Genomic DNA, 14,662 nt, shown 5'->3' with positions numbered 1-14,662 from the left:
CATCATGGTTTGGGCCTGCTTTTTTTCAGCAGGGACAGGGAAGATGGTTAAAATTGATGGGAAGATGGATGGAGCCAAATACAGGACCATTCTGGAAGAAAACCTGATGTAGTCTGCAAAAGACCTGAGACTGGGACGGAGATTTGTCTTCCAACAAGACAATGATCCAAAACATAAAGCAAAATCTACAATGGAATGGTTCAAAAATAAACATATCCAGGTGTTAGAATGGCCAAGTCAAAGTCCAGACCTGAATCCAATCGAGAATCTGTGGAAAGAACTGAAAACTGCTGTTCACAAATGCTCTCCATCCAACCTCACTGAGCTCGAGCTGTTTTGTAAGGAGGAATGGGAAAAAATGTCAGTCTCTCGATGTGCAAAACTGATAGAGACATACCCCAAGCGACTTACAGCTGTAATCGCAGCAAAAGGTGGCGCTACAAAGTATTAACTTAAGGGGGCTGAATAATTTTGCACGCGCCCAATTTTTCAGTTTTTGATTTGTTAAAAAAGTTTGAAATATCCAATAAATGTTGTTCCACTTCATGATTGTGTCCCACTTGTTGTTGATTATTCACAAAAAAATACAGTTTTATATCTTTATGTTTGAAGCCAGAAATGTGGCAAAAGGTCGCAAAGTTCAAGGGGGCCGAATACTTTTGCAAGGCACTGTATATCCTACCTATATCCTACAGTACATATAACCTACATATATCCTACCATATCATACCAAAATATTTCCTATATATTTCCTATATATTTCCTTTATCTCCTCTATCATATTGAGTAGTGTATAAGAAAGGAAAGAAAATGTTGAACAAGTTGACCAACCTACATAATATTTTGTTTGCCTCACTCTTTGCCTCATTCCTTCCTCTCCCGTTACCTTTGGCTCTAGTTCATATAATTATATAACCGTGTATGTAATACTCTTGTCACAAACTGACTCTTGGGCCTTCAGTCATGTTATACTGTGGTTAACTGTGTAATTGGCTCTCAATCAGACAGATGTTGAATGTTTTCACAGCTTTGTCATTGAAAGGTACAGTGAGACAAGATTCCCTCCTTGACAACAATGAGTATCACCCTGAACGACTCGGTTACATTACCAATTTATCATGGGTGTATTGTAACTCACATTTTATGTATCTCAGATGTTATTGTAACGTCTGCGTCCAACTCACACTCCCAAACACTTCGATCCCCGGAACGCAGCCCACTTTCCAGCTCTCTCTCCAGATCCCAACCACCGGAATTCTAATCACCTGTTCACACACCTGTATGTCATCATCCCACACTATTTAGTTCAGTTCCATGCACCCCATCACTGTCAGGTATTGTTTGTTTTGAGACACACTTTTTTGGAGCTCTGTTTTGTCCCTTCCTGCTCTCCTCACGTGTATGATAGTTTTTGCCTACCTCACTCACAACGCCTTTTGCCTATTCCCTGCCTGTACTGTTGCCATTTTTGGACCTACCGTGTATGACGTTCTGCCTTTCCCTGGACCCAGCTACCTGCCTCCTCCTATGGTCCCGTTGAAACCAGCTCTCTGTCTTCCTCGTGTTCATTACAATTATTCTGTATTGTATGTAAGTTCTGTAACTCAAATCAGTATGGCAAAAAATATGGCTTATCACCAGTGGTGTAAAGTACTTAAGTAAAAATAATTTTAAATGCTTTTTGGGATATCTGTACTTTACCTTACTATTTATATTTTTGACAACTTTTTTTGACAACTTTTTGACTACTTTTACTTCACTACATTCCTAAATAAAATATTGTACTTTTTACTCCATATGTTTTCCCTGACACCCAAAAGCACTCACTACATTTTGAATGCTTAGCAGGACAGGAAAATTGTCAAATTCACACACTTATCAAGACAACAACCCTTGTCATCCCTACTGCCTTTGATCTGGCAGACTCACTAAACACACATTCTTCATTTGTAATTATGTCTGAGTGTTGGAGATCCGTAAATTAAAAAACAAGAACATGGTGCAGTCTGACTTACTTAATATAAGGAATTTTAAAGTATTTATCCTTTTACTTTCACTTTTGATACTTAAGTATATTTTAGCAATTACATGTACTTTTGATACTTAAGTATATTTCAAACCAAGTACTTTTAGACTTTTACTCAAGTATTTTACTGGGTGACTTTGACTTTCACATTTCTATTACTTTTACTTAAATATGACAATTGGGTACTTTTTCCATCACTTCTTACTACCACTGAGTCACACAGATGGATTGTCCCACAGAACAATAATTCTGAATCAGAGCACTTTATTCTGAAAATCTATTTTAAACCTTTTTTGTCCATTTTAACCATGTGTGATGAAATGTTTTCAATTTACTGCTTTTTAAAATCCCAACGAAAGAATTATGCAAATGCATGATTAGTTCTGAATCACAGCACCACCACATTCATGGTAAATGTGTGTACCCAGACACAAAGTATTTCTATGTCATAATTTATTTGTACTCCTCTCACTTCCTGTGTGAACGTGTCACATCCTTTAACTTCTCCATCTCCCACCATCTGCAGTGAGTGCTAGATGTAGTACATGGGTTAAGTGCTGGAGGGCTGTTGGAGGAGGTTTAATGCCCCGGTCACTGAATGTAGTAGCAGTTCATCTAGGATGTTAACCCCTGACCTCCTGGTTGTCCAGACTCCAGAGTGACTTGCAGGGCTAAGCTAGACAACTCATTCTAACGCCGCCATGTTTCTGCCTATGCGGTGGTTGTCGTGAGACGGTTATTAAACTTGTCACTTGTGATTCTGGGAAAGCCGTGTGTTCCTCACCTCCCTGCGCCAGAGGTTTGGGAACGACTAATTATCTCAACGGATGGCAGCACCTCCCCGCAACTGAGAGGATCGACACACACATACACACACACACACACACACACACACACACACACACACACACACACACACACACACACATGAATACTCACACATGCACGCACACACACATACAGATACATGCACACACACACACATACACACACACACACACACATATATACATACATACATGCATACATACATACATACATACTGTACACATACCGACAGACGCACACACACTTACACACAAGCGAAGAGGATGTGAGCCAAGAGCTCATTAGCATAAGCTTTCATGATGCATTGTGATATCCAGTGCCTTCAGAAAGTATTCATACCCCTCGACTTATTCCACATTTCTTTTTATGTATTATTTTATTTCACCTTTATTTAACCAGGTAGGCTCGTTGAGAACAAGTTCTCATTTACAACTGTGACCTGGCCAAGATGAACCAAAGCAGTGCGACACAAACAACAACACAGAGTTACACATGGAATTAACAAGCATAGAGTCAATAACACAATAGAAAAAAAGAAAGTCTATATGCAGTGTGTGGAAATGGCGTGAGGAAGTAAGGCAATAAATAGGCCATAATGGCAAAAATAATGACAATATAGCAATTAAACACTGGAGTGATAGATGTGCAGAATAGGAATGTGCAAGTAGAGATACTGGGGTGCAAAAGAGAAAAAAAATATCAGTATGGGGATGAGGTAGTTGGATGGGCTATTTACAGATGGACTATGTACAGTGCAGTGATCTGTGAGCTGCTCTGACAGCTGGTGCTTAAAGTTAGTGAGGGAGATATGAGTCTCCAGCTTCAGAGATTTTTGCAGTTCGTTCCAGTCATTGGCAGCAGAGAACTGGAAGGAAAGGCGGCCAAATGAGGAATTGGCTTTGGGGGTGACCAGTGAGATATACCTGCTGGAGCGCGTGCTGCGGTTGGGTGCTGCTATGGTGACCAGTGAGCTGAGATAAGGCTGGGCTTTACCTAGCAAAGACGTATAGATGACCTGGAGCCAGTGGGTTTGGCAACGAATATGAAACGAGGGGCAGCCAGCGAGAGCATACAGGTCGCAGTGGTGGGTGGTATATGGGGCTTTGGTGACAAAACGGATGGCACTGTGATAGACGGCATCCAATTTGCTGAGTAGAGTGTTGGAGGCTATTTTGTAAATGACATCGCCGAAGTCAAGAATCGGAAGGATAGTCAGTTTTATGAGGGTATGTCTGGCAGCATGAGTGAAGGATGCTTTGTTGGGAAATAGGAAGTCAATTCTGGATTTAATTTTGGATTGGAGATGCTTAATGTGAGTTTGGAATAGACGTCAACCGATTATGATTTTTCAACGCCGATATCGATACCGATTATTGGAGGACCAAAAAAGCCGATTAATCGGCCCGATTTTTATTTATTTATTTGTAATAATGACAATTACAACAATGCTGAATGAACACTTATTTTAACTTAATATAATACATCAATAAAATCAATTTAGCCTCAAGTAAATAATGAAACGTGATCAATTTGGTTTAAATAATGTAAAAACAAAGTGTTGGAGAAGAAAGTAAAAGTGCAATATGTGCCATGTAAAAAAGCTCATGTTTAAGTTCCTTGCTCAGAACATGAGAACATATGAAAGCTGGTGGTTCCTTTTAACACGAGTCTTCAATGTTCCCAGGTAAGACATTTTAGGTTGTAGTTATTATAGGAATTATAGGACTATTTCCCTCTATACCATTTGTATTTCATTAACCATTGACTATTGGATTTTCTTATAGGCACTTTAGTATTGCCAGTGTAACAGTATAGTTTCCGTCCCTCTCCTCGCTCCTCCCTGGGCTTGAACCAGCAACACAACGACAACAGCCACCATCGAAGCAGCGTTACCCATGCAGAGCAAGGGAAACAACCACAGGCTCAGAGCGAGTGATGTTTGAAACGCTATTAGCTATTAGCGCAACTCTCATCTCGGGAGTTGATAGGCTTGAAGTCATAAACAGCGCAATGATTGACGCACAACAAAGAGCTGCTGGCAAAACGCACAAAAGTGCTGTTTGAATTAATGTTTACGCGCCTGCATCTGCCTACCGCCGCTCAGTCAGATACTTAGAGACTTGTATGCTTGTATGCTCAGTCAGATTATATGCAATGCAGGACACGCTAGATAATATCTCGTAATATCATCAACCATGTGTAGATGACTAGTGATTATGATTGATTGTTTTTTATAAGATAAGTTTAATGCTAGCTAGCAACTTACCTTGGCTTACTGCATTCGCGTAACAGTGCAACGAGAGAGACAGGTCGTTATTGTGTTGGACTAGTACGGTTGCAAGATTGGATCCCCCGAGCTGACAAGGTGAAAATCTGTCGTTCTGCCCCTGAACAAGGCAGTTAACCCATCGTTCCTAGGCCATCATTGAAAATAAGAATGTGTTCTTAACTGACTTGCCTAGTTAAATAAAGGTATACAAAATATACAAAAATAAACAAAAATTGGCAAATCGGTGCCCAAAACTACCGATTTCCGATTGGTATGAAAACTTGAAATCGGCCCTAATTAATCGGCCATTCCAATTAATCGGTCGACCTCTAGTCTAGAAGGGGAGTTTACAGTCTAACCAGACACCTAGATATTTGTAGTTGTCCACATATTCTAAGTCAGAACCGCCCAGAGTAGTACTCTGTGCGGGCAGCGATCGGTTGAAGAGCATGCATTTAGTTTTCCTTGCATTTAAGAGCAGTTGGAGGTCATGGAAGGAGAGTTGTATGGCATTGAAGCTCGTCTGAAGGCTAGTGAACACAGTGTACAAAGAAGCGCCAGAAGTATACAGAATCGTGTCGTCTGCGTAGGGGTGGATCAGAGAATCACCAGCAGCAAGAGCAACATCATTGATGCATACAGAGAAAAGAGTTGGCCCGAGAATTTAACCCTGTGGCACCCCCATAGACTGTCAATTGTATTGTTAAAGCCTGAATTCAAAGCATGGAAACATGTTTTGAGAAAGTTATGCCTATTTATTGAAAATGAAATACAGAAATATCTCATTTACATAGATATTCACACCCCCGAGTCAATATTTTATAGAAGCAACTTTGGCAGTGATTATAGCTATGAGTCTTTCTGGGTAAATCTCTAAGAGCATTCCACGCCTGGATTGCGCATCATTTTCCCATTATTCTTTTCAAAAATCTTCAGCCTCTGTCAAATTGGTTGTTGATCATTGCTATGAAACCATTTTCAGGTCTTACCTTAAATTTTCCAGTAGATTTAAGTCAAAACTGTAACTCGGCCACTCAGGAACATTCACTGTCTTTTTGGTAAGCAACTCCAGTGTAGATTTGGCCTTGTGTTTTAGGTTATTATCCTGCTGAAGGGTGAATTCATCTCCCAGTGTCTGGGGGAAAGCAGACTGAACCAGGTTTTCCTCTAAGATTTGACTGTGCTTAGCTCGATTCTGTTTATTTTTTATCCTGAAAACCCCCCTTGGTGCAGCCACCAATATGCTTGAAAATATGAAGAGGAGTACTCAGTAATGTGTTGTATAGGATTCGCCACAAACATAGCACTTTGTATATCGGGACAAAGAATATTTCACTATTTCTTTAGTGCCGTGTTGTAAACAGGATGCATGTTTTGGAATATTTGTATTCTTTACAGGCTTCCTTCTTTTTGCTCAGTCAGTTAGGTTAGTATTGTGGAGTAACTACAATGCTGTTGATCCATCCTCAGTTTTCTCCTATCACAAACATTAACCTCCATAACTGTTTTTTCCTCATCACTGAGCGGTTTCCTTCCTCTTTGAGATAGGAAGGACACCTGAGCTAGGAAGGACACCAGTGTCTTTGTCGTTACTGGGTGTATTGATACACCATCCAAAGAGTAAACTAATGTCTGCTTCTTCTTTTTTTAAAGTGCCCATCTTTGTGACACATTGGAAAACCTCCCTGGTCCTTGTGGTTGAATCTGTGTTTGAAATTCACTGCTCGACTGAGGGACCTTACAGATAATTGTATGTGTGGGGTACAGAGATGAGAGAGTCATTCAAAAATCATGTCAAACACTTATTGCACCCAGAGTGAGTTCATGCAACTTATTATGTGACTTGTTAAGCACATTTTTAGTCCTGATCTTATTTAGGCTTGCCATAACAAAGGGGTTGAATACTTATTGACTCAAGACATTTCAGGGGTTGAATACTTATTGACTCAAGACATTTCAGCTTCTCATTTATCATTCAATTTTTACATTATGGGGTATTGTGTAGGGCAATGACAAAAAAAATCTACATTTTCAAAGTTTGTCATTTCCACTTAGAAATTTCAGGATTGATTTGCTCTTACGAAAAAAGTATGAATAAACCCTACAAAAATGTCCATTATTTAGTAAATGTTAATTACTATGAGATTACAATTAATTGCCATGGTGACCCCCCAGGGGTCTGTTGATGGGGGGAGAAAATTCCCAACATCGTTATGTTTGGAGGAAAAAGGGGGAGGCTTGCAAGCTGAAGAACACCATCCCAACCGTGAAGCACGGGGGTGGCAGTATCATGTTGTGGGGGTGCTTTGCTGCAGGAGGGACTGGTGCACTCCACAAAATAGATGGCATCATGAGGTAGGAAAATGACTTGGATATATTGAAGAACTATCTCAAGACATCAGTTAAAGCTTGGTTGCAAATGAGTCTTCCAAATGGACAATGACCCCCAAGCATACTTCCAAAGTTGTGGCAAATGGCTTAAGGACAACAAAGTCAAGGTATTGGAGTGGCCATCACAAAGCCCTGACCTCAATGCTGTAGATAATTTGTGGGAACAACTGAAAAAGTGTGTGTGAGCAAGGAGGCCTACAAACCTGACTCAGTTACACCAGCTCTGTCAGGAGGAATGGGCCAAAATTCACCCAACTTATTGTGGGAAGCTTGTGGTTGGCTACCCAAAACGTTTGACCAAAGTTAAACAATTTAAAGACAATGCTACCAAATACTAAATAAGTGTATGTAAACTTCTGACCCACTGGGAATGTGATGGAAAGAAATAATAGCTGAAATAAATCATTCTCGCTACTACTATTCTGACATTTCACGTTCTTAAAATAAAGTGGTGATCATAACTGACCTAAGACAGAGATTTATTACTACGATTAAATGTCAGGAATTGTGGAAAACGGAGTTTAATGCTCAATCGAATTCATGCTGATAAAAAAAATCCATAGTCCTAATGGACACATGCTCAAGCTTGTACACTTTTGATATACTTGTAGTTGCCACATCCATTGTAGTTGCTACATCCATTTTTGGACTCATATATATATATATATATATATATATATATATATATATATATCAATATATATATATATATATATATATATATAGCCATTGATTCTTGAAGAATATAACTTATAAATGCCTCATGAGCTTAGTTCAACTGTCACACTCCATGAGAACCCAAAATATAAGCTTGTTTTACTCAGCTTTTTACCAAAACAGAGGCGGGGCGACCGTTTTGTTAATGTTTCATCTGTCGATTTTCCCTTTAAACAGCTGCATATTATCAAGATATCAAAGTGTCACCAACTAAAAGGTAAACAATAGGCCTATAACAAATGCAGAATATGGCATCATTTATAAAAATTTAAATAGCACTTTTCAGTAGTGTTCAAAGCATGCCACTCCATGATCGCAGCATTTATTTTTCAACTGGGATCAATGACCCCAATCAGTCCTCCATGACAACAAAATCATAAACAACAGATTAGGGCTGCTTAATAAATCTTTAGTTTTGGGGTCATGCTCAGGTAAAACTATTTGTCTTATCTATACTTCCATTTTTCCAAGTCCTATTCTTAACGATCAAAGCGTATAACATTTATTGGAATGACTGGAATTCTGATAAACTTTTTGTTTTTAAATGTAAATATTGAATTGAATCATATGTAGTAGAAAGCAATGGGTTAGAAGAAGCCTACATAACCAGCCCATAAAGTAAAATGTAACACCATATATGGTCAGCTATATAAACTTTAACATTGATTTATCCTGCAATAGATGTTGTTCAATTGGTAACATACATTTGTGTCTTCTTCTAATGCCTAATAATCTAAAAGTAATGGAATGTAATCAGATTACGTTACTAAATTTGGGTAATCCAATAGTTATGTTACTGATTACAATTTTTAACAGGTAACTAGTAACTGTAACGGATTGCATTTAGAAAGTAACCTACCCAACCCTGATCATAGCCTATGGACACTTTGTTTCTTTCCATCTGAACACACACAAACACTTGCAAGTCTACACCCCCAAATATAGACAGTACACACACACACACACACACTCACGTCCACAATTATGCATACACACACAAAACAACCATTATAAATCAGACATCAACTGTGCTAACGGTAATGCTAAGTGCTATCCCCAGCAGTAACAGTGCCACAGCCAAACAGGGTAATGCTAAGTGCTATCCCCAGCAGTAACAGTGCCAAAGCCAGACAGGGTAATGCTAAGTGCTAGCCCCAGCAGTAACAGTGCCAAAGCCAGACAGGGTAATGCTAAGTGCTAGCCCCAGCAGTAACAGTGCCAAAGCCAAACAGGGTAATGCTAAGTGCTAGCCCCAGTAGTAACATTGCAAAAGCCAAACAGGGTAATGCTAAGTGCTAGCCCCAGCAGTAACAGTGCCAAAGCCAATCAGGGTAATGCTAAGTGCTAGCCCCTGCAGTAACAGTGCCACAGCCAGTCAGGGTAATGCTAAGTGCTAGCCCCAGCAGTAACAGTGCCACAGACAGTCAGGGTAATGCTAAGTGCTAGCCCCAGCAGTAACAGTGCCACTGCCAGTCAGGGTAATGCTAAGTGCTAGCCCCAACAGTAACAGTATCACAGCCAGACAGTACTGTATGTAGCATCAGCAACAGAGGTGAGCAGTACATCCCTCTGCATCTTGTTCTGTCATATTAATGTGTCTCTCTCATAAGCATCTCCCCCTCCTTCCCCAGACACCCCCTCTGGACGAGGGCAAACATATGTTACACACCACTGGGGATCGGAGGGGAGTAGAGGAGGGAGGAAGGGAGGGATGGTTGATGGGATAAGGGTGGGGTGGAGGGAGGGATAGAGGGGGAGTAGCACAGGCACACATCTGCCTGAAAGCAGACACCTGACTTCCTTTCCCTCTACAGTGCCAGTGAGGGTTATGAGAGAGAGAGAGACAATGAGAGAGAGAGAGACAATGAGAGAGAGAGAGACAATGAGAGAGAGAGAGAGAGAGAGAGAGAGAGAGAGAGAGAGAGAGAGAGAGAAAGAGAGAGTGTGTGTGTGCATGTGTGTGTGTGTGTGTGTGTGCGTGTGCGTGTGTGTGCATGCATTGGGCACGGTGCCAGACCAGCTCCAGCCTCAAGCCATCCCCCTACTCCCTGTGTACAACACAACATAACACATAGTTGATGAAGAAAGATTCGGGAATAGACAAAGGGGCCTAAAAAGACTAAACTGGATCCAAATGACCAAGGGGTGCAGAAAATCTCACAACACCAAAAGAGTCTGTATTATTGAATTAAGACAGAACCCAATGGGGTCTTGTAGGCAACATGACAATATAGAGACCAATCCATTTCAGTCCAAGGAAGGTGTATCTACAGTTGAAATCAGAAGTTTACATACACCTTAGTCAACTGCATTTAAAAGCCCTACTTTTACTCCGTAGGCTGGGATCCACACTATGCAGCTGTTGTTCCGTAGGCTGGGATCCACGCTATGCAGCTGTTGTTCCATAGGCTGGGATCCACACTATGCAGCTGTTGTTCCGTAGGCTGGGATCCACACTATGCAGCTGTTGTTCCGTAGGCTGGGATCCACGCTATGCAGCTGTTGTTCCATAGGCTGGGATCCACACTATGCAGCTGTTGTTCCGTAGGCTGGGATCCACACTATGCAGCTGTTGTTCCATAGGCTGGGATCCACACTATGCAGCTGTTGTTCCATAGGCTGGGATCCACACTATGCAGCTGTTGTTCCGTAAGCTGGGATCCACGCTATGCAGCTGTTGTTCCATAGGCTGGGATCCACACTATGCAGCTGTTGTTCCGTAGGCTGGGATCCACACTATGCAGCTGTTGTTCCATAGGCTGGGATCCACACTATGAAGCTGTTGTTCCGTAGGCTGGGATCCACACTATGCAGCTGTTGTTCCGTAGGCTGGGATCCACACTATGCAGCTGTTGTTCCGTAGGCTGGGATCCACACTATGCAGCTGTTGTTCCGTAGGCTGGGATCCACGCTATGCAGCTGTTGTTCCGTAGGCTGGGATCCACACTATGCAGCTGTTGTTCCGTAGGCTGGGATCCACACTATGCAGCTGTTGTTCCATAGGCTGGGATCCACACTATGCAGCTGTTGTTCCGTAGGCTGGGATCCACACTATGCAGCTGTTGTTCCATAGGCTGGGATCCACACTATGCAGCTGTTGTTCCGTAGGCTGGGATCCACACTATGCAGCTGTTGTTCCGTAGGCTGGGATCCACACTATGCAGCTGTTGTTCCATAGGCTGGGATCCACACTATGCAGCTGTTGTTCCGTAGGCTGGGATCCACACTATGCAGCTGTTGCAAGAACACATTTTTCACTGGCTGTCCACTGGTTTCAAAAACAATGATTGATAGGCAGCTTAAACTTCATGAATTCAATCATTATTAGATTTAAATACACATGTAGATTTGTGAACAGACATCCACAACAACCACAATCCGTGAAGTGCAAATAGCTAAATGAGAGAGCAGAAGTGTGATTCACATTAACTCGCTATTTAGATATCAATAATAAGTGATATCTGTATCGCCGTAGACTACAACACTGCTGTCATCTTCACCTCCAAGTGTTTATTCAAGTTGGATAATCTTTGGATGCTGACAGCAGTCACACCATTGGATTACATGTAAACCGTTACTCCCCACCCCTGCCTCCTGCTGTCACCTGTTGTTATCCACGTGTAAGCATTGGCCCGTCAGATGTCTGACAGGGCTTTGGAACTGACTCTAAGAGGATGACGTCAGTGTTATTATGATTGGCATTATTAATCCTAAACAATATACCAGGGCTGTTGTGCTCTTCTCACACAGCTCACTGGGGTATTGTTGTCATTTTTTGTATTTTTTTCAAGCTCAGCAAATTACATTTTTGTGACCTTAATCCATCACCCTCTTGCCAATCAATCAATAAATAAATGTATTATGCAATCAGTTGACTTATTCTACATGACCAGAGGAAAAGTATTGATTAACACATTGTGGGTTTAATAAATGTGGCTCTGATATGGTACAATATTAATAAATAATTACTAAAATTGATGAGTAGAAGTATTTATCCTGGTAGCCAGAGGGTTATTCCTCAGAAGGCATTAGATTACCCTGGTATCAATGGGTTAACTAGTCAGAGGGTTATTCCCCAGAAGGCATTAGATTACCCTGGTATCATTGGGTTAACTAGTCAGAGGGTTATTCCCCAGAAGGCATTAGATTATCCTGGTATCATTGGGTTAACTAGCCAGAGGGTTATTCCTCAGAAGGCATTAGATTACCCTGGTGTCATTGGGTTAACGGCCTCCCGAGTGGGCAGTGGTCTAAGGCACTGCATCACAGTGCTAGCTGTGCCACTAGAGATTCTGGGTTCGAGTCCAGGCTCTGTCACAGCTGGCCGCGACCGGGAGACCCATGGGGAAGCACAAAAGTGCGGTGCACGCTGACACAGTTGCCAGGCATACAGTGTTTCCTCCGACACATTGGTGCAGTTGGCTTCTGGGTTAAGTGGGCATTGTGTCAAGAAGCAGTGCTGCTTGGTTAGGCTGTGTTTTGGAGGATGCTTAGCTCTCAACCTTCGCCTCTCCCCAGTCCATACGGGAGTTGCAGCGATGAGACAAGACTGTAACTACCAATTGGACACCATGAAATTGGGGAGCAAAAAGGTTTTTAAAAAGTACTTTATTTAACTAGGCAAGTCAGTTCAGAACAAACTATTATTTACAATGACGGCCTACACCGGCCAAATCCAGACGAAGCTGGGCCAATTGTGCGCCACCCTATGGGACTCCCAATCACGGCCGGTTGTGATACAGCCTGGATTCAAACCAGGGTATCTGTAATGACACCTCTAGCACTGAGATGCAGTGCCTTAGACTGCTGAACCACTCTGGAGCCCAAGTAAATCTCAAGTAAATCTCATCAAAAGAATTCAGGCACAATCCCTCACCTTAACCATAACAACATATAAAAGAAGCCTCAACCAACCGGCTCTTACTGCTTTTTGCAGTATTTCCCAACCCAGTCATTGGGTCCCCCAGCCTTCCATATGTTCTATTCCACCACCAGCACACCCGATTGAACTAACCAATGGTCTTGATGATAAACTAAATCAGATGTGCTGAGAGTAGAGTTACTGCGGTGAAGGGAACCCCAATACCTTGCTGGGAAACCCTATATGGTATCCCTTGAATTACTAGTTTCCACTCTAACCCCTGTCCTCTCTGTCTCCCCCTGCTGTCCACAGGGCAGTGGTACACATCCAGGTGAATGATGTGAATGAGTTCTCTCCAGTGTTCCGGGAGGCCCAGTACCACGCGGCGGTGACAGAGGAGAAGATCTATGACAACATCCTGCAGGTGGAGGCTACAGACCAGGACTGTTCTCCTCAGTACAGCCAGATCTGTAACTACCAGATCACCACCTCCAACACACCCTTCGCCATCGACCGCAATGGTTAGTAAACGCTTTGGACCACATCATGACCACACACACACACAAACACACATACAAGCCTGTGCACGCACACACACACACACACACACACACACACGCACACGCACACGCACGCACGCACGCACACACACACACACACACACACACACACACACACACACACACACACACACACATACAAGTAAACACTTTGACAGATGTCCCTCCCTGATATACAGGATGCTTTCTGTGGGACAATGTCGCCCACTGTCACTCTCCACAAATCCGATCACAAGCACACACAGATTTACTGCCTACTGTCATGTCCTCTCCTTCTTGCTCTTAGTCAAAATGGAGGGAAGGTGGCTTTCACAGACTCCAGTTTCACTGCTTTCCATGTCTGGGTTGTGACTGGCCCTTGGCATGCTCATTTAGAGTCAAAATGCAGAGTGAGTGGTGCATGGGGCCTGGCCAGAGTGTCCTGTATGTCTGAGAGCATCACTATGTCATTACCCACAGAGAGAGAACCTGAGTGGCTTATTACAACAGCTCAGAGAGAGCGAGAGTGAGGGGAGGTAGTATTAGGGCAGAACAAGAGACTGATAGAAAAGAGAAAAACAAAACAGAGAGAAATAATGGACTGAAGGATATCAAAGAGAAATGTAGAAAGATAACCTGCTGAGAGAGGAGGAGCATAGAGGGAGAAGACGAGGACATAGAGGAGGATGGTAGAGAGTGAAGATGAGGACAGAGAGAAGGAAGATAGAGAGAGAAGACGAGGACAGAGAGGAGGAGGATAGAGTGAGAAGACTAGGATAGAGAGGAAGAGGATAGAGTGAGAAGATGAGGACAGAGAGGAGGATGGTAGAGAGTGAAGACAAGGACAGAGAGGAGGAGGATAAAGAGAGAAGATGAGGACAGAGAGGAGGATGGTAGAGAGAGAAGATGAGGACAGAGGAGGAGGAGAGAGGGAGAAGAGGAGGACAGAGAGGAGGAGGATAGAGAGAAGACGAGGACAGATAGGAGGATGGTAGAGAGTGAAGACGAGGACAGAGAGGATGGTAGAGAGT

The 14,662-nt window shown here is 42.4% G+C and overlaps 1 protein-coding gene across 2 annotated transcripts in view; it reads left to right on the top strand.

Moving 5' to 3' along the window:
- LOC110507154 (calsyntenin-2) overlaps positions 1-14,662 on the top strand; it is a 449,723-nt gene that overhangs the window by 335,283 nt on the left and 99,778 nt on the right. For both annotated transcript variants that reach the window (XM_036965819.1, XM_036965818.1), the window contains exon 4: positions 13,405-13,613. In XM_036965819.1, the coding sequence (XP_036821714.1) occupies positions 13,405-13,613 (209 nt within the window). The remainder of the gene's footprint in view (positions 1-13,404; positions 13,614-14,662) is intronic.

The sequence above is a fragment of the Oncorhynchus mykiss genome, chromosome 27 (assembly GCF_013265735.2).
Source record: "Oncorhynchus mykiss isolate Arlee chromosome 27, USDA_OmykA_1.1, whole genome shotgun sequence".
Lineage (NCBI taxonomy): Eukaryota > Metazoa > Chordata > Actinopteri > Salmoniformes > Salmonidae > Oncorhynchus > Oncorhynchus mykiss.
Note: the sequence above shows the minus strand (reverse complement) of the source record. Positions and strands in the feature narration are given on the sequence as shown.